The sequence below is a fragment of the Athene noctua genome, chromosome 4 (assembly GCF_965140245.1).
Source record: "Athene noctua chromosome 4, bAthNoc1.hap1.1, whole genome shotgun sequence".
NCBI classification, from domain to species: Eukaryota; Metazoa; Chordata; class Aves; order Strigiformes; family Strigidae; genus Athene; species Athene noctua.
The window spans coordinates 49,677,711-49,697,450 of record NC_134040.1 but is presented as its reverse complement, the minus strand read 5'-3'; the positions used below and the strand labels follow the sequence as shown (position 1 = coordinate 49,697,450).

General features: G+C 47.8%; 2 protein-coding genes across 3 annotated transcripts in view; one reads left to right on the top strand and one right to left on the bottom strand.

The window, feature by feature from the left end:
• Positions 1 to 16,933, top strand: part of SEPTIN11 (septin 11) — a 67,382-nt gene extending 50,449 nt beyond the window's left edge. Inside the window, exon 10 of the mRNA XM_074905282.1 lies at positions 16,677 to 16,933. Coding sequence (XP_074761383.1) covers positions 16,677 to 16,845 — 169 coding nt within the window. The 3' untranslated portion in view covers positions 16,846 to 16,933. The remainder of the gene's footprint in view (positions 1 to 16,676) is intronic.
• The window catches only part of CCNI (cyclin I), a 34,165-nt gene continuing 29,040 nt past the window's right edge, over positions 14,616 to 19,740 (bottom strand). For both annotated transcript variants that reach the window (XM_074905283.1, XM_074905284.1), the window contains 4 exons: positions 18,260 to 18,334; positions 17,966 to 18,106; positions 16,940 to 17,170; positions 14,616 to 16,297 (listed from right to left, as the gene is read on the bottom strand). In XM_074905283.1, coding sequence (XP_074761384.1) covers positions 15,839 to 16,297; positions 16,940 to 17,170; positions 17,966 to 18,106; positions 18,260 to 18,334 — 906 coding nt within the window. In that variant the 3' untranslated portion in view covers positions 14,616 to 15,838. The remainder of the gene's footprint in view (positions 16,298 to 16,939; positions 17,171 to 17,965; positions 18,107 to 18,259; positions 18,335 to 19,740) is intronic.

Below are 19,740 nucleotides of genomic sequence, written 5' to 3'. Positions count from 1 at the left end.
GACACTTTTGTCTCCCTTGCTAACCTGTGAACTTAAGTCAGGTCTGAGCTGTCTTACAGTGTGTGAGCCTATGAGATTCTGTTGTATTGCATATATACTAGTATATTTTTATACTTTGGGAAGTTCGCTGACACTCACTGCATGTTCCCTGTCTCTGCTGCTGATTCGGTGCCCATTTGTCGCTTCTGCCCCTGGCTTCCCCAGGGAAAGTGGGGAGGGCCTAGGGCTAGTTCCTCAGCTGATGTAAATTGATGTAGCTCCTATGGAGCCATGCTGCTTTATGCTAACTGAGAACCTGGCCTTTGGCACCCGCTGAAATACAGAGTGCTTGTGTGCTGCATGCTCTGCTTGGGTAAAGAAATCATTTGACCGATCAGTGTCATGCTGAACTGTAGAAACAGTAAGTGTCGGCAGCTAACCTCCAAGCATGCTGAAATACCCTTCTCTGACGATGCCTGTAAATAGGATAGGCTGAAACACCAGTCTTCTCTCACATGAGAGTTCAGACATGGTGACCTGTTTCCAAGACAGAATGGAAAATTTTAAAGACCCTTTTTCTTATCTCTTAAATGGAGTTGATAGCTTAATATTTTTAAGAACTCTGCAGTCAGATTTTTCACCTCTTATATCTAAGACCAGTGCAGTATATAATGGTCTGGGGAGTTTTGTAACTTTTGGTAGTCAGTGTTAGCTGTTTGCTTCTGTGAAGTTGGCTGGCACATGCACAATGTTGTGGGTGTGATACATGGATGTTTCTAGCGACCATGACAAACACAGTCTCTGCTTTGCTGATGCATTCACAGAAATCCAGTCATGAGGAACATGCACGTGTTTTAGTGTGTCCTTTCAGTGTCGCTCCACACCAGGTGCTGTAACTGCTTTAATTGTTCTTTAGTGTCTGAATTACTAACGGAGGCTTTAAATGGAAATGCGGATGCTTCTGCCTTGTAGTACACCTTGGTTTTTCTAAAGGCTTTAAGTTTCTCCTTGCACTCTAATGAAAAGCTGCAGTTTGTATAGGTAAGGCTTTCAATCTTTTCTCTGTGCCGACATGGTGGTTCTTGTGCAGTTGCCAGAGGAAATCCTTGCCATGCACGATCCTTGTAGCCTCCCCAGAAATGCTTTTTTCTCAGGGTGGGATCAGATTTCTCCAAGTTGAACAACAGAGACTTTCCACTGCGCTGTGCAAGCCGGAGGGAAGGCTCGGGGTGAAATCTGCTGCTGGCCAAGCTCCATGAGGGAGATCTTGGCACTTTGATTTCCAGACTATTCCTATAGGAGCAACTTGTCTTTTTATACTTTTTTTGTAATGGATTTCTCAGATTCCTGTAGCTTATGCTTTTTTTCATCTAAAATTGTTGCAGCTCTGGCCTGATAACAGAAGTGTTGCTGTTTTCAGGACAGCACATCTGTGTACCCGAGACACTTGTGTGACTGTAGAGTAGACATGTACTCAAGTACTTTCCCGAATGTGGGGCTAAGCATACTTACCAAGCCCATGCCATAATTTTGGGATGGGACTGTTTCAAATCTGAACAATCTAGAGATGGTTCCTGGCAATGGACTTGGCAAAACCAAATAGGAACAGCAAATAGCCTTCTGGTGCTTGCTTGTTGTTTGGTAGATGGCCCCATGCATGCCTCAACACATGCCATTGTGTTACTTGCTCACCCTCAACCCCCCCCAGGAGCCGGGACCATCTGTTTGGGCTCTGTTTCTGTTTATTTCAAGCTACTTCTGAAAACCAGATGAAAAACTTTTTTTTGGTTTCCTTTCTGTATAATTGTTTCCAGGCCAGTGTGTGACTGGTCTGGCCATCGTGGACCATGCTTAGTCCCAGGGCAGTCCCTAAGCTCTAGCACACAGCTATATCCTGAGCTGTAGCACTTATATCGGGGCCTGGCCCAACACCCTGTATAAAGAGGGGTGTGTTGATGTCTGAAGGATCTGACTTGGGTGTGAAGGCTGAAGTGCTGGGAGACATCGTGGTGCCTGGAGATGAAATACACAAGTTTGGGCAAAGGCTAAGCACAAGGCCTTCTGCAGGAGGGCCTGTGTAAAGTAACCCAAACTGGACACCTGCAGCTATACCCTCCAGCCACGTACACTCCAAAAAATGAAGCTTAAAGACACCAACCACTTTGTGGTTACAGACTGTAACCTTGACTAACTTATGTGGCTGGTTGTTTTGCCCCTTCAAATTTTCTTTTTGTTTTTGCTTGTCATAGGCTGCAGTAGAGCCCAGTCTTGAGGTTTAATTTCTTGATAATTCCATAATCCATCTGCATGCCCACCCACCAGAGCGGGTTGCTGGTGTCGGCTCTCCCAGCTTTCTTTGATTTTGGTTTTGGTTTTGTTTTTTTTTTTATTTTGAATTCAATTATTGCTAACTTTTTTGTTTTTTGTTCTTTTTTTAACTTGCAGTGCAAGCTTCACATAAAGCCTGTCAAGCCAAGGATGTTCCTGCATTCACCTGCTTTTGCAGTAATGTGTCTCTGCCATCTGTTTTCTTTCTTTTTTCTTTTTTCTTTTTTTTTCATTTTTTAACATGAATAACTATTAACTCATCTAATAACATAGTGGGAACAAGAAGGAAGAAGGATTGGGTACAGGACTGTATGCATCTGGAAGTTCAGGGGAGGGTGGAGGGGTAAGGTAACGATACCGTATATTTTTCTCATCAAAACCATCACCAGTAAATCATTCTTGGCCCCAAATTTGAACTGAGTGTCAGGGCTGGATGCCAGCAGCTCAAGTGAGCATCATTGTCTGGATCAGGTCCTCAGTGCTGCTGGCCTACCCAGCTCTCAGAGGGCTGGCTGCAATAGCCCTGTGCTGAAGGTGTCCCTGGGTCTGCAGAAACCAGCCTCAGGGAATTACTGCTCTATGAGGGTCACAGCCCAGTCCCCAGCATGGCTAAACCCTGGAGTTCAGTCCGACCCACATTCCTTCAATAGCTAATGTGTTAGAGCAATGTGAGTCCCGCTGTTGGGGGAGAGGGAGGGGGGTGTGTGTGTGTAGATAACAAAAGTTTAACTGACCTTGCATGCTATTACACTTGCATGATATTTTTTATTAGTTGCCGTTTTTGTTGTCTGACTTGATCATACTAGTTGGCTTTGGATTTATTGTCATGTGCTGGCATATTTTTACAGCCACCCTTCCCGTTCAGTGTAGTAGCTACCTGCTGAATGCTGCGGTGGGAGCCAAGCGGCGCTGCAGGTGCCTGGGAGAAGGACCATTTCTCATTACTGCTTTCCATGTATTACTTGCCTAACCATAACCTTTGAAACCTCGCTTGAAATAGTACCTGGTTTCCAATATGCATGATCGTAGCAAGACTTAGCAGCCCTTATGGAATCAAATACTTGGGCCTGAGGGGAAGGCATAGCCTTCAGCATCCTTTTAGAGTCTTCAAGAGGATTCCTGCACACACTTAAATACAGACTTCAAAGCTGTGGGATCCCAAATTTCATGTCAAGGGAGAGAAAGTACCTGGACACAGATTCCCTGTGCTCCTCCCCAGCCCTCCTGCACCAGGGACAATATCCCGTTTAGACGTCCCTTGAACGTGCAAAGGAGATTTAGCACAAGCCAGGCCTCGCTCTGTGGAAATTGGTCTGTTTAATGTGTGTTTTCTATGCCATTGCTTTTCGGACAGAGTCTTTCTCTTCCTTCCCAAGAAGTGGCAAGTCATGCTTACCCTATGACTTCTGGATTTCTTTCTCTTCTGCTGATGTACAGCCATCATTTCCACTGCTCCTAGCTAGGTAGTCTTCTGTTTCTTTCTTTAAAGCACTCTTAAAAATAACTCTTTCCACCTCAGTCTCACGCACTGCAGTTCTTTGCTTGTTTCCAGGATGGGATTTCTTGCCTCTCTGGGGAAGGGGGGAAAAAAAGGCAGAACTATCATATCTTCTGAAATGTTGGATGGGAAAATGTGTTTGCAGGTCAGCATGTGGGTTGTCTTGCTTTTTAACCCTCACTACTTAAACATGGCTTTGGGAAGAAGACATCTAAATACAATGTCTTGGACAGCCAGCAAAAATTGGTTTGAGATAAATGAGTTGCAAATAAAATAGTTGAGCTTTTTCTTTTTTTCTTTTTAATTGTTGGGTTTTTTTGTTGTGTTTTGTTAGGGGTTTTTTTTGTTTGGTTTTGGGTTTTTTTTTAAATCACACCTACTGGTCTTATCAACCATAACAAACTTTTTGTCCAGTTAAAGAGGTTTGCTAGGGGGTTGTTTGGAAAAATGAAACTGTGGTTCTTATAGCTTCTGGCAAACCCAACTTTAAAATGTTGAGTTATCAAGGAAGAAGTTTGTTTTTTGGCATGAGTTTTTTACAGTCACATCATATGCACATCACTGAATGCTTGTGGCGGTATGCTTTGCTTCAGCTGCCTCTATGCATGTCCTCGTCTTAATTACAAGCTTTTGGTGCCAAGTAGAAAAACTTAATTTTAACATTTATTTGTCCTGCTTCATTTAACAGCCCTTCAAGGGACACTTGGCAGGGGAAATCCGCTGAGTCTTAGCTATTTTATTTTTTTTTTTTGACAGAAAGCTGTGGCCAAATGCATTAATGTATTTTTGGTTGGGTTTCTTTCTCCAGCAAAAAGCAAGCTGTTTTGGAGAAACTGGGAATAAACTGTAAATCTGCAAATGTTAAAGGTACTGTTTTGGTTTTTTGCCAAAGGAGATGTTAATGATTTTTATTTTTTTTCTCCTTAAACCCCTGGGCCATGTTTAGCTTGTTACTGCTGCACTACTTTCTTTTCTTTACTTATGCCTTTTTTCACAGTAGCCCTTGATTCTGCATGGAGTAAATGATACACTCAAATCTAGTTGGATATGCTTTCACCTTTGCATGTAAGTACAGTAGAAAGAGACTTCACCTTTTCTGCTTCTCAACTGATATGAAACCAGTTGTGTTATTCTGGGGGGTCCTTTAAGTCCGCTTACTTACAAGTGGCACAGTTAAAATTACTTTAAAAATTCCTGCAATAATCTGCTTTTGCTGAGATGTTGAGAAGAAGCCATAGGGAACATGACATCCAGCTCCTGTTGAATACCTAAAGCAACCCTGCACAGCTTCTCTGCACGCTTGGAGCTAGCAAGCCAGTACTGAAGCTGTGGACAGACAGTTGCATAGGTAAAAAGCCTTGCTTGAGAGGCACTGCAGCCTTTATTGTGTGTTTGACAGTGATGGTAACTAGCTGGTAACGCTGCTTGTCCCTGACAAGGTGGATTCCAAACCTTAGAATAATATAAAGGAGCAGGAAAGCACACTGTAATGTGTGTTTCTGGGATGATGGGTTTCCAGGAAGTGGAACAAACCCCCAGAATGGGAAAACAAACAAAATGGAGGTCACTAAGAGGGGCTGCGATTGCTCTGGGCATGTGTGTGTCTGGCAGCCAGCCAAAAAGGAGGAGGTGAATAAGGGTTCGCTCCCCCAGAACCTCACTGGGGTTGCACAGTTACTTTCCAGGAGGGCTGTAAGTGGGAAGGCGCCCTCTGAGCTCATGCAAGATGATGTGTTTAATGGCCATCTCCCATCTCCTGCGGCATGTGGTGCTGCTGGGGAGGGGGAAAGCATCCACCCCGGGCTCCTCTGCAGCCTGAAAACTGCAACTTGTGGCACCCCCTCTGTGTGCTTTTGACACCTTGAAATCCCGTCAAGGAGATGTGTATCTCTGTGTCTCTCTTTAAGCATGTCTTTATTTAACATGACCAGTGTTTCTCCAAGTAGCTCTCATTCTGCTTCTCCTAAAAACGTCGAAGTAAGAATGGAAATGTCTTTTTGTGTGTGATCATATCAGATATGTCCATCTGAATCCGGTTACCATTTGCCCTTCTAAGATGTTAGAAGAGAGCGTATTTGTTTCTTCTCCAAGGACCCTGGTTGCATTTGCAGTATATGATATCCATGACGCTCTCATCAGCGTGTGTCAGCATGGGACTGTACAAATATGAAGGGTTTTTTAATTAACAGAAAATAAAGCTGTGAACAGCCATAGAAATATTGTATTTGTATACATTTTTAATATCCTGATTGCCTTAAACTATAGATGTAGAACTTTATTACCTTGCTATTTGAAAATAACCCATGTTTGTAACTAAATAATTGTGTAACCTACATACAGTGTTAATGCAAATTATATGTATGCATCTGTTAGATATTGTCACTTTATTTGATGTTAAAATATTTCCGTTTTTGAATTACAAATTGAATAATAACCTTATAGCATAAGCTCAGTTGTTTCTTCTATATGCTTTAGGTTACATATACAAGTAGTGCCAACACGTGAAGTGGGGAGAAGAAATATATTTTTACCCAAATGGTTTGGTCTTCACGTGGCCTTTGTGACTTTGTTTTACTGTTGCCATTTTGTAACGATGTGACAGGAGGGGCTGAGGAAATGTGAGGTTTCTTGACAGGTTGTTTTGTGCCTTTGAGGTGCCTCTCTAGGTCTGTGCTGGTGTTTGGTCACTTTTTGTGGTGGTTGTAATCTTGTTCTCCAAATCAGTCAGTGTCTTGAAGAGGTCTGGGCCTCGTTGGTGTAGTTGGTTTGCATGACACCTCCCCAGTGCACTCTTCCCTTCATGGCTTACTTTCTTTAAAATATTGTTCCTCCTTTTTTTTTTTTCTCTGTCACTTTTTCATTTAAATTCTGAACGTCTGTTTCTTTTCTTTTCTGTTTTTCTCTTTTTCTGTAGCTTCTTCTTTATGTAACCGTCATCTTGCCAAAGCCCCCACACCCTCTCTCCCAGTGGGCAGTAGGGCACTGGAAGATCCTGCGGCTGTGGGCACCTCCACCAGGAGAAGAGCCATCTCATTCTTCCATCACGTCTGCCCTTCTCTCCTTCCCTTTTTGTTTTTCACCTGTGCGTCTGAGGGTGCGCTGTGCTGTGTGTCTCTGTGTGGGATCTGTCTGCTCCTGGCCTATCTCCGACAGAATTGAGGCTACCAGAAATGACAGAGGTAACGGCTGGAGGAGAGAGCTTGGCCGTAATGTGAGATACTGCACTGGGTTAGGTGTTTGGGGTTTTTCCTCCATCTCCATTTTCTTTTCTTTTGCCATAATATGCACGTGTTGCTGATGACAAATAGAATTACAGACTGTGGTTGAGGGTGAATGTGCCTAAGTGGAGGACTTCATTTCTGCCTCTAAAGATCAAGTCTGGCTGGTTTGGACACCCCGACTTCATCACAAGTATGTCCTGTGCTCCTCTAATGTGTGCTGAAGATAAGGCCTTAGACCTAGGTGACTGTTTTCAGTACGCAGTCGCATGAAGTGGAGATGGCCGATGTTGCGTACTGTTGCACTGATGCAGCCTGTTCTGGATGGTCACCGCCTTATTATTTTTTGGCTGATCTGCCTCTGTATGAGCAAAGTAGATATTTCTTGTACAACTGAACTGCACTGACTTGTATTTGGATTGAGAACTTTATTTTCATGAAGCCTAAATAGCGATTATTTTTTTTAAAATCCTGGATGTGGGATAACAGTTAAACTTTCTAACTTCTTTACTTTGGAAGTGAATTCAGATAAAAAGCTTGAGAAGTGCCGGAGATTGTTTGAAGGTAAAGACAAAGCTTGTAAACTTGGTGTGTAGTGACCTCTAGCTGGTTTGTGATGGATGGAAGGAGACAGCCTGATCCTCTTTGGATGTTTTTTTCATATGGGGTGATGCACTTGTTTTTTAACTAAATACTAGTGATTTTATTTTTTTTCATCCATGAACCTTAGTCAAGGAATTTGTCTCCTTTAACCTCCCATGGAAAAGGTACTGTTAAAATGTCTGGGTTTTGCCTCTTCCAATCTGTGCACGAAGTGCAAGATGCCATGGGTCTCTGCTGAAATCAGTTGGGTTTTTCTGCAAAGCACAATATTTCTCAGCACTTACTTCTTGGTGACAAGTTAGGTCAACAAAAGCTCCCTGCAGCCAGGTAGCTATTTTTCTAAAGTGGCAGAACACCTGTTTATCCTTGAAATCTTTGCAACCAGTTACTTTATACAGTTGGAAAAATTATTAAATATTGGCCTTGTGCGAATACTGTAATGATTTACCTGGTATGCAAATGGAATTTCTGACCCTTGCCCAGACTGAAGGGATATGAATATTTGCACAAATGTAGCTTAGGACAGAATCTGCATTAATACCAAAAAGGGAGTCTGCTTGTCTCTGTAGGCTTCAGTGGTCTCAGGGGATACCTGCCGGGGGCCTGCTCACCACCTGCCAGTGCTTACCACAAGGTAGTTGAATCTAGAAAACTTGACATTCAGCCTTCTGAGGACAAAACAGAGTAGCTAATGCTTTATGGGTTGAAGCCTTGAGGGTATTGCTGAATTAAGCCTTGCCCGTGTTAATTCCTCTCCTTATTCTGCAAAACTCTGGGTGCTTTGCTAACTGGGAACAGGTTGCACTACTTGCAGAAGGGAATCCTTTTTGTTCTGACAGGGCTTAGGCAGTGGTGCTCTATGTGCACTGGGCCACTCATACTTAGCAAAAAACAATGGGTTGAGACATGTATTTTTTGAAATCAGTCACTAAGTTTGCAGCCAAGGGCTGCTGTGAGATTGGGGGCATGCTGGTCCTAGAGCCATCCCTGTTCCTCATGCAGGGCAAGTGTCATCTCCAGTCCAGGGTCTCTGCGCATGAAGGTGGTCGCTGTTTACTGAGAAAATGTCTTGCCCATTAAAATGCACAGTTTACCCGTGCTGTGTCTATTTTTTTTTTGTGTTGGTGCCTGGGCCAATCTGCAGCATCAGGAACCGCTGCCTCAGGCCCTGGGGCCTTGCTGTGGCTCATCCCTGCAGTCCTCTCCATGGTAGCCTCCAACTTGCTAAAATACCCTGCTGGTTACTTGCCCAGAGGCCAGCCCACCCGTCGGATGGCTCCTGCAGCATTCTGCGTGGTGAGACCTTCCCCAGCGCCCCTGTTTACAGAAGCGGGGAATCCTCTCCTTATGTGACGGTCATTCCTTCAACTTTTTTTTTTCTTTCCATTTAAAAATTGTAGCATGGGTTTATCTGGTGGTAGGAGTCTAGTGTGTAAAATCCCACCACTGTGCTATAGCCTCTCTCTTGCTCTGACAAGTCAGTCACTTGTTATTATTTTCCTGCATGGGCATAGAGCTATTCTGCGGGGCTCTACCTCATGTCAGGTCACCCATGTTGTGCTGATGTCAGTGGTTTGGGACCCAGGCTTGATCATGGGTGGCTGGGCATTGTTCACTGCAAGTAAGAAGAAAAAAATAAGGTGGTGGTGGGGTTTTTCTACCCCGTACCTAAAAAGAGGATAGATAGCAAGTGCTGCTAGCCCCATCTTACCCCTGTAGCTGTGCCCTGTGACTCTGAAATCTTGTGTGTGACAGTAGGAAGTCATGACCACATCTGCAGATTGACAGCACTGAAGGAGTATCCTGATGGATTCTCATTCACCGGGTCAGCCCTAGGCTTTTTAAGCAGCTCTCAAAACCTTGACTTTTAGGGCAGTTCTGCTCTTGGCAAGTGCTGGGCTGTACCGGAGGAGGAGATCCTTCGTCAGCTGGAGGGGCTCAGGGCTAGATGACCCACCAGTAGTGCTGCTGCCTCAAGGTTTGAAGAGGGGCAAAACCCTTTTGTTGGTTGACTTTTAAACTCCATATACAAATATTTTTTTGTAAAGCTTTATATGAAGAGAAGCAGAAACATAGGCACAAACTAAATGCCAACACTTACGTGAACTGCCTTTATTTTGCAGCTCTAGAGTGTTGCTGTGCTGGTGCCTTGAGTCCCACATGCAGCTCTGGCCTTCATGTCTCCAGAAGGACATAGTGGAGTTAGAGAAGGGCACTAATGGTAAACGGGATGGAGCAGCAGCCTGCCAGGTGAGACTGCAAAGGCTTGGAGGCCTCAGTTTGGAGAAGGAAAGGCTGAGATGAGAGGGAGGATCAGCCCCGCTGTGAGCTGGAGGTTGCAGCAGATGTCCTCTAGAGGTCCCTTCCAGCCTATATTTACTTGTGCTTCTGCACTAGAAAGTCGGCTGAGCTGTGATGACGGTGGATGCCGACCTGCTAGTTACCAAATCATTGGGACTAGAACCAGAGGGGCACTTAGCTAGAAGGAAATCAGCTCAGAGCATGGAATAAGTTTCTCACAGAGCAGGTAATAAACTTCAGAAATTTGTTGCTTCGGGTTGTTGAGGCAGATGGTGTCAGCAAAAGGGTGTTTGGGGTTGGTTTGTTGGGGTTTTTTTTAAATGTTGAATTTATGGGGGAATAGAACTATAAAGGTGGGCAGGCAGAAAACCAGGATGAAACATCTGACATCCATAATCTGGTGGTGGATACTTGAGGCAGAGGGCAGGGAACAGAACAGAAAGCACGTACGGGCACTGCCAGTGTTGTTTGCAGCCAGACACACGGGTCGGAGAAGGGGCTGAGCTGAGGGAGTGTGGCACAGACTTTCCCACACCTTGGTGTGGTGCGGGGGAAGGGATGGCGAAGTGCCCTTTGGCTCACTTCCTCCTTGGTGTGCAGCTGTCAGGGGAAGAGGTGTCGGCGTGGGGAGGGGAAGGCAGCATGAAACCTGTTGTTGGACAGCCCGGGGAGGTTATTTGTCACTCAGTGTCACCAGATGTCCCCAGCAGAGCCGGGAAAGCTGTTTCATACACAGGAGTGAGAAGGTGCCCAAGTTTAAGATCATGCTTGTGGGCTCAACCCTCCTGTCACTGCTGGATAGGAAAAAGGAACTTTGGTTTCCCAAACCCAGAGCTAGGAACAGCTTCCAGGTTGGCTGTGCCCCATGGCAGGAGCTGGGGGGGTGCGGTGCCATGCTGCTGTTGGCCACCATGGGCTGGGGCTGGCTCACAGCCTGGCAGAGGGGTCTGAGGGATCGACCTACCAGCTATTCAAGAAACGACCATCTCCTCCCTGTTCAGTACCTGCAGGTGTTGTGTAAGAGATAAATACTTCATGAATGGTCCTCCAGGCAAGGTAGGGTGGGTGGAGGAGGCGTATCGGTATCTCTTGAGGCAGTGTTGTGGAGAAAATTGCAGAGGGGTTACTGCTGTCACATCTTCAAAGCAAAACAGTCAGAGAATAACGGCCGTGCAGCATGTAAAGGTGAGTGGGGATTATTGCTGGAAGACATTTGAAACAAGGAGCAGTGTGCTGTGAAAACATGGCTGCCAGGCACTCGGGTGCTCCCTGGGTTTTGGAGGACTGTGCTGAGTAGTAGCACGTGTGGTTTTATGAATGTGATGGTTTTATCCCAGTGCTCTTGAGGAACCTGAGGCAGCAGGGAACTGAGCCTGCAATTTGAAACTGGTTTCCCTTCCAGCTGGCCATTCACCTCACCTGTGTCCTCTGCTGGATGGCTATAGCAGGCAGACCCTGTGCTCAGTGCCTTTGGCAGGTCTGTGGCATGAAGCACTGGGCAGCTGTGGAGCTTGTGGGGAGGTCCCATGACTATGATGAGAAGTCACAGGCATCAGGGGATATCCTCCTGTGGCCACTGGGGAGAGCTGGCAGTGCCCCAGGACAGTCCTGTGCTCTTGACAGCAGAGGCAGCTTACAAGTCAGCCCACTACTGTCATAGCGAGGCAGTGGGTGGGGGCTGCATTTGGTCTGCGTCATTGCCTGGGTTTTTTTCTGGGAAGGAAACGTAGGAAGTGGGAAATGTTTTTTCTCTCTGGCAATGCAGGTTATTTCCAAATCAGCTGGACCTTGCTACGTGGGAGAGCTGATCTTGCTGGGATGTGCCTCATTTTCAAAGGCAAGGCTGTCTTTGAGCATCATCTTTCCAGCAGCAAAATACTGTAAATCTGTGAGGCAGCAATGCAGACCTGTGTTCCCTGGGCTCCTCACTGACCCCAGCTGGCCTGGGACACAGGTGGCCGCAGCACCAGCAGGAGAGCAGCAAAGCTGAAAGCCACCACGTGACGCTGCTGTGGTTCCCTGCGGAGGCCTGTGTGCCAGCCCGGGCCTCCGAGAGCTGGGCTGGCCAGTCCTCAAAGTGCTGCTCTCCCGTGGCCAAGTGGGCACCGGGGCGGGAGGGGTAAGCTGGTGCCATGAGTCTGGCTGCATTTGGCCTGTGGCTCACAGTGGAGCTGAGACAGTGATGCCTGGGGCCTTGGTGGGTTCTGAAAGTTAATCCTTGTACCCTGCTGAGTCCATATACCTGCGTGGTGCAACCACGCTCTTGGGTGGATCAAGGTACCACAGGCACAACTAGTCGTTCCCTTACTGGATGCGTTCCACACGTGGTGGTGGGTTGAAAGGGTGTGTTGAAAACTAGTGTGTTCACAGCAAATGTAGAGAAAAAGGAAAGAGCCAAGTTCAAGTGGTGCATTTGCAGTTGTAGAGATGGGATTTTTCCTTTTCCTCCTGGAGAACAAAAGGCAACAGGGTGCTGCTGGGCAACACAGCCAGAGAGCTGGCCCACGAGCGTCCCAGGGCCTACGCAAGGGCAGCCAGGCAGCAGCCCGTCAGCAGGACCCTGAGGAGGTAGGTTGGTCAAATGGGGGTCAGGAGTTGCTTGTATCCAGGTGAAAGACAATCAGTGTGGATTTGTGCATAGTGCTAATGAAATAAAAAGGCAATCTGCTGAAACGGGCTGGCGAAGCACCTGTGTGTTTGGGGCTCAGGAGCACGAAAGCTGTGGTGGAAGCAAGGGACGGCTTTGAGTCCTTCCCCTGTAGGTATTGGCCTTACAGGTGTGTCGTGTTGGGCCTGTGGCTTGGCTGGCTTTGTGCAGCAGGGGGAGGTTGGGAAGGTTTCTGGGGGAGTACTGCAAGAGCCAGAAGTAACGCTGTTTATCAGGCACCTTTCTGAAGGCAGTTGATGATACAGTAAATCTAACTTTGTGACTCTCACAAGCTGCTTCTCACTAGAGAGCTATGCCCCTGCCCCTTTGCCATAATGTTGCTTTTTATCCAAAGCAACGACAGAAAAAAGAGGCTCCTCTCCTGGGGCGCCTGGGGCTGAGACAAGCTCAGCAGCTGGCTCAGCAGAGCTCTCTGCCAGGGCTGGTGGGAGACGGGGACGTGCCTGGTGTGGGGCTGTGCAGGACCTGGTCTTACCCTGTCACTTTTGGGGAGGAGAAAGCCGTGAGAAGGAAAACTGCTCACAAAGCAACTCGCAGCCATGGCTGCAGCACATCTGTTAGAGAAGAACTGCTCCCGCAGCACCTACATCTTTCTCCATAGGCCCAGCTTCTCTCCCTTCTGTTCCAGCCGGGCCCCCGCCATCTGGCACAAGCGAACACCTTCCTTTCCCAGCCCCGTGCCAACTCCCCCCTTGTGCATGTCTGCAAAGAGGTTTGGGCATTAATCCTCAGGAGTGCCTGTGCGGGGGGAGGGGGAAGGCGTCCTTTAAACGGGGCGTGGGGAGCTGCCAGTGGAAGGGGCTGCTGTGGGATGGCAGCACCATGGCGCTTTGGTCCTCACCTTCTCTTCTTCCCCAGCATGTCTCACGCTGTTGGAAGCCAACTGAAATAAGCTGCAGTCCCACAAAGCTCTCCACAGTTTTGTACTGCGCAGGCCAGTATCGTTGGAAGTTGAGAGCCCTGGCTCCCCTGTCCCTGAGTGTGCACACAGGTGGAGCTCCCAGCAGCCGCTCCCCTTGGGATCAGCAGGATCGTTTGTAGGGCTGCTGGCACGCAGCAAGCACAGGCACGCACAAAGGCTCCCTTCTGCGCAGAAACCGCGGGGGCCTGGTGTGGCTGTCAAGGGGTGTGAAAATTACCCGGCTCTCATCTTTCCCATGCTGATGTTGTTGTATCTAGTGCTGGAAACTGGGGTGGTTGTTTTTATTTAGAGCCATTATGTTGTGCAAGTTAATTGAAAAAGATGTGCACCTTGAGGGGAAGTGAGCACCAGTATCGTGGAAACACTGCAGCAACGGGGTGTTCTGCTAAGGGTGCACCAGGTGATGCCCCAGGATTGCACAGCAGCCTGGCTGGACAAAACTGAGAAGCAGCAAGAGAGAAAAGGTCTGAGGCTGCCAGGAAGGGCTGGAAGGGAAGGAAGGTGTACACCCCTCTGAGAAATGTGGCCTCGAGAGGTTTGCAGGACACAGGCAGGAAGAGGGCTGAATCCTGGGAAGTTTGTCCCAGTGGAGCATGCACAACAAAAAGGGCGGCACCTCAGAACACACAAGGTAGGAGGGGCCGGCTCCTCCTGAAGCGCATGAGACCAAAGCCAGCCAGGAAGAAGGCGAGATGACAGAATTCATTTGGTAATCTGAGCTTACAAAAAGAGCAGAAATGACGTGTGTACCAACCTTCTCGTTATCAGATGTGATCTGCAGTGGATGTCAGGCAAGCAGGGATCTACAGCCGGCCTGGGCGTGGGGAACTTGGCTCTCTGGCGGGATGCTCAGGATACGGAGGAGGAGATGGTTACTCCAACAGCCTGGGGACAGGGGAGGGACTGAGGGGCATCAGAGCCAGGGATAAAGCTGGACTTGTTGCAGAGGCAACATGTTGTGCAACTGCCCTGGCACCCTGGCTGCCCAGCACCCCAAAAGCCACTTTCTCACAGCTCTGGCACAGAGCAGCTCTCGTGCAGCCACCAGGTAAAAACTGATCCTGGACTCGGGTGAAAAGCACAGAACAAGACTCAGAATCCAGGACAACTTTCTTTATTGCTACCAGAAGGCTTTCATCAGTACAATGGCTCCAAATACAATACCTTCCTCAGGGCTGTGGAGAGAGCTTACAATTGGGACAGGTCATTCTGAGAAACAGAGGTGTAACATTGAAGAGACAAGTTTTTAAAGGTTTTACTCGTGGTTAGAAGTTACATGAACACAAAACTTTAGGGTTAGGGTCTTTTCTTTTGGTTTTGTGGCTGCTAATTACACACCTTTCAAACCTCAGGCATACGTAGCTGCCCCAGCACCTCACGGAGCAGCGCTGGTCACAGGCTAAGCTGATAAACATATGGGAAAAAACGGACTCTGCAGAATTTAAGGTTTCCACTTGACGTCAAGAGTCAAGCGTTGGTGAAATCCACACTGAGTGCAACATTTCTTGGTGCAAACAAGAAAAAATACCAGTTTTGTTCAAGTGATACACGATCCATTAACTGCTTTCTGTGTTTGAAAACGCAAACTGTTTTAACTTGGTGAAGCCTCTGTGTAAGGTACAGAGCACAGTGGCTGGCTGCCCTAGTGTTCTTCTAGAATACGTTAACACTGAAGTGTGGAGCAGCTTGCAAGCATTGTTTTGTTTAGGTTTTTTTCCCTGACTAACCTTTTGTTTAAATCCAGTTTTTAAATATTATCACATTTAAACACCAAAGTGCTAACAAAACAAAAAAGGCCTTTTTCAAAATGAAAAAGAAAGGTTCGTGAAGGTCAGGTAGTACAGAACATCATGCACGAGACTTGCTGAGAATTAAAAGAGGAGCAAGCAGAGAGAGCAAGGAGCAGATGGAAATCGGATCAGAAGTGTTAGTTGGCTGGGAAACCTGGAACAACTCTGCACAACTGATGTGAGCTCTTGGACATGGAGAATGGGTTACAATACACAGGAGCAGAAAAACAGTGGAACTGACAACACTAGAAAGAAACAATTTTTTGCTACTTTTTTTGTTTGGTTTTTGGGTCTTTTTTTAGATTTTTATACTTTTTTGTGTTTTTAAGTGCTTAAATAGTGGAACTATAATTAGCCGCACAAGAAAAAAATTCAAAAAAGGGTTGGGAATTTTTTTTTTTCTGTTTTTTGGCTCCCTTCAGTTCAGCCTGACAAGGTATGGCCCCTTCTCCCCCCGCTGCGGACAGAGGATGCCAGGTTCTGCGTGGTTTCTGGAGTAGCTGTGGTGGAGCGGGTGGTGCATGCTCACAGCTACATGACAGACACTGGCTGTAGAGGTGGACAAGGGGAAACGTTGCCCTCCTGCCTCGAGACATCAGCGCCACACACAGAGCCCATGTTTTCAAGAGCCACTACCTCTGGAGCAATGTCTTCGTTGTAGAGACGCTTGATCCCGTCATAGAAGTCATCCACTTCCATCTCTTCCACTTTACGCTTGGCAGAGGCTTGCTTGCAACCGCTGGGAGCTGGCAGACGCTGGTAGAGCGCGGCTGTAGCTGTGACGGGCACTTCTGGCCTGCCGTTGTCCTTGGAGAAACCCGGCCCTGGGACAGAGGAGGGCTGGCATTTGAACGCTCCTCTGTTACAGGTCACCAGGGTGTGCTGGAGGGGACTGTAGACATATACAGAATTGGGCAGCAGAGAAAGCTGCAGAGTGGAAAGGTGATGTGCCACGAGCTCCCGGCAGTGGATCAGCTGCGAGCTATCCATCTGCAGGGGGAAGACAAGCAAAAGTACCGGTATTGCAGCATCGCTGCCACAGCGAGGAGAGGCTGTCAGCCGGGGCAGGGCCAGCGTGCTGAACACACCAGCCACCCGCGCACCTCACTTCTCAGTGGCATGCTGGATGCAGGAGGAAGGAAGTGATAAGAAAAAGACCCCCAGCACAATGGCTTTTACGATACAGACCCCCGCCCCTTCTTACACTTCACAGGAATAGTGGGGGCAAAAACCTTTCAGATATTAAAAGGTTTCACTGCGTATTTTTAGCAGCTTGAGAGTTTGTCAGACCAATCCATATGCTTAGAAGGGATGGCTGAGCGGCTAACTAAGATTTTCTTCCCAGTGTGTTATTTTCTCCCTGGTGCAGAGAGAGCCCGTACACATCAGGGCCTGCAGATCCCCACTTTGTCACCTGCTGGCTGCAGTCAAGATCAAGACTTGGCAGAGCTGTCCCACCGACCCGTCCCTTCAGGCTGAAGCACAGCTGTCATCCCAAAAGCCTAACTGCAGGCAGGGACCAGCCGCTGGGGACCTGAAAGCCCCGTCCAGCGTGGAGCACCGAGCAGGATGCAGCCTCGTGTGGCCCCCAGTCCCTCCCCGTCACGGTGCGCAGTGCCAGCACCCCCTCACCTGGGCCTTCTGCAGCAGCTCGATGATGAGAGCCAGCCAGTCGGGGAGCAGCTTCTCCAGCTCCAGGCTGACGATGGCCAGTGCCAGCATGGAGCCCTTGAACTGCAACAGCTGGTAACAGGCCATGCAGTGCAGCAGCTGCTTGGTGAGCGCCGCCACGTGCTGCGAGGGACTCAGCTTGGGCAGGATGGTCAGTAGCTGAGGCCTGTTGGACACCGCAACTGCGTGGAACTGGGGGGGGGGGCGGAAACAAGCACATGAGGCAGCTGGTGTCACCCGCAGGCGAAGCCAGGTCAGACCTCAAGGATGGCATGTGACACATCTTTGACACACAAGGATCCTCCAGCTTAACCTTTGAGGAAATTTCCACACCGTCGAAAAAAACCAAAACATTGAACCCACCAAAACAGCCTGGTACAGCCTTTCTGGTGGGACCTGCCACCATCTACCTCATCTGCCTGGGGACCAGGCTTCTCAGGGCTTGCAAAAGGCTGTCCCCTTCCACCCTCCTCTCAACAGGTCTGGTAGCTCAAGGGTCCTAGACAAAAACTCCCTGAGCAAGCAGAAGGGATGAAATTCAACAGAGAACCTCAGGATGCTTTGCTTCCCCCCTTGGTCTTATCTGAATCTGGTTCTCTGGCCATGCCTTTCTGCAGCAAGTACTTTCTCCTTGGTTCTACTTACTGGTTTTGTGCTGCCTGGTACTTAGCTTTGAGCAAAACCATGAGCAATTAAGACTCGGACAAGGTTTTCAGGAGCCATGAATCTTAGCATGTGTCTTAACATGCCTCAAAACAGGCCAGATGGTCAGATGGCAGGCCCATATCTTGGAAATTGGACCCAAAGTGTTGCAAGTCTCCTCTGAAATTTTCTGGCAATGTTTTCTTTCAGAGACTGCTTTTACAGAGGAATTACAAACATATCCTGAGGTCTTCGCTCCCCTACAGGTAGAGGTTTTTGTCTAGGTACCTCTTGATAGGTTATTTACACTGACAAGACACCAGAAGAATGTAAACAGCTCCTTACAATATGGAGGAAATCCAGTGGCGTTGCCATGTGAAGGTCCCAGTTCAGTTTATCCAGGATAATCTTCTCCATTCTGCGAATTTCAGCTGGAGAACAACCACAAAAGCTATCCCGAGCCAACACCTTCAGTACTGGAATCCTCTGCAAAAGCCAATGCAAAAAAAGGAAGAAAACCAATCATTATAGAAATCACACAAAAACTTCATTCCTGTCCTGGCAAGCATCAGCCACCATGTGCAAGCAAAGGCAGGACTGGAAGCGTGTATACTAAGGTAGTAAGAGCAAGAAAATTACCTCATCTTCCTCAATGGTCTTTGCAGCGAGGAAGAAGCAGCTGATTGCAATACAGTTCAAGTATTTTGGACGGGCCTAGGGTAGACAAGAGCAGAGACATCTTTGTGTGAATGTCATAGAAAAATTATACATAATCCTTTCTGGTTGGACACCCTGAGCCCCAGGGTATGAGCTGCCCACGCAACGCAGTCTGGATCAGTGGGCTGACCTCCGCTACGCCATGGCGGTGGCAAGCCATGCCTAGCAATAATCCAGCCTCCATGACGTAAGGTAGAACAGTGATCTGCCAGCCCCGTGATTATAACTGGCACCCACCGATGTGCAGTGCTGGAGTGGGAGGAGCTCATTTTTAGGCAGTGCAGTAGGAATAGGAAGGAGAAAATCAGAAGGGCCAGGTTGTCACCTGGCAAAAACCCACTGCCACTCCACCTGCTTCAGCAGAGCTCTGCTGTTAGTGCTGCTTGGGGTCAGACACAGAACAGGAAGGAAAAGAAGAGAATTTTAAAATGCTGTCCTTGCCTAGGGAGGTATAAAACACCTATAAAATAAAAATCACCACCCATAATTTCACGCTGCAGTTCTCAAAACTGTGGCCCAGGGATTATCCAAGGAGAGCTGGTCCCTTCTACAGTTTTTTTTTAGGCGAGGTAAGAGAAACGGAGGGGAAAGGGTGAATTTTCCTGTGCATCAAAAACTCCCTTTGTGGGCCTTGGTTGTGGGGGGTGAGGAGGGAAGGAGGCTGCACGGGCTGTCCGTATCTGGACAGTCCCTGTGATGGACTGTCTAGGCACATGCTCTGAACATGGTGCACCTGCTGGAGTTTTTGCTTAGCAGCCATCTCTCTCAATGTGACTGACAAAGGACTGTGTTTCCAATGTCAGCATGAAAACCGCAGGATGTGTCCACCTGCACCATAGTGGCCGGGGAAACGCAGAGGCACCTTTCTAGACCTTGTCACAGCCCAGTGAGTGGGCAGCTGCTGCGCTGTGCCCCCACCTCCAACTTCTGTCCATGTTAGGAGATGCTGAAAGCAAAGGTAAGTGAAAATCCTGCACCAAATGTGAAAATCTACTTACAACCTGAACTGCTGCCATGATTTATTCTCGCTAGGTAAACATTAGCAGATGCAACAGAGCTGCAGGGTGGTTGAAGGGTGAGATGCTGCACGTTATGCTCATGCAATGAGCTGTCACGAAATCTGGAACGCTGTTTCCAGAAAGCAACCAGAGAAGAACACAGGATTGTGTCCAAATGGAAAATCTTTACCTACATTCAGCCTCAGTTACTTAAAAAAGGCCATGCTCTGCCTAGAGCTCTAACTTTCTAGTGCCATTTAAACTTCAACTTAAATGTGTAGATAATCCACACTTGGGGGCAGGGATGTGCATGCACATGTCTGCTTGGGCATCCAGAGGTCATTGAAAGCAAAGAGAACAAATTCCCTTAGGGCAAGACTGGTACTTGTGCTTGACCACGCAGGC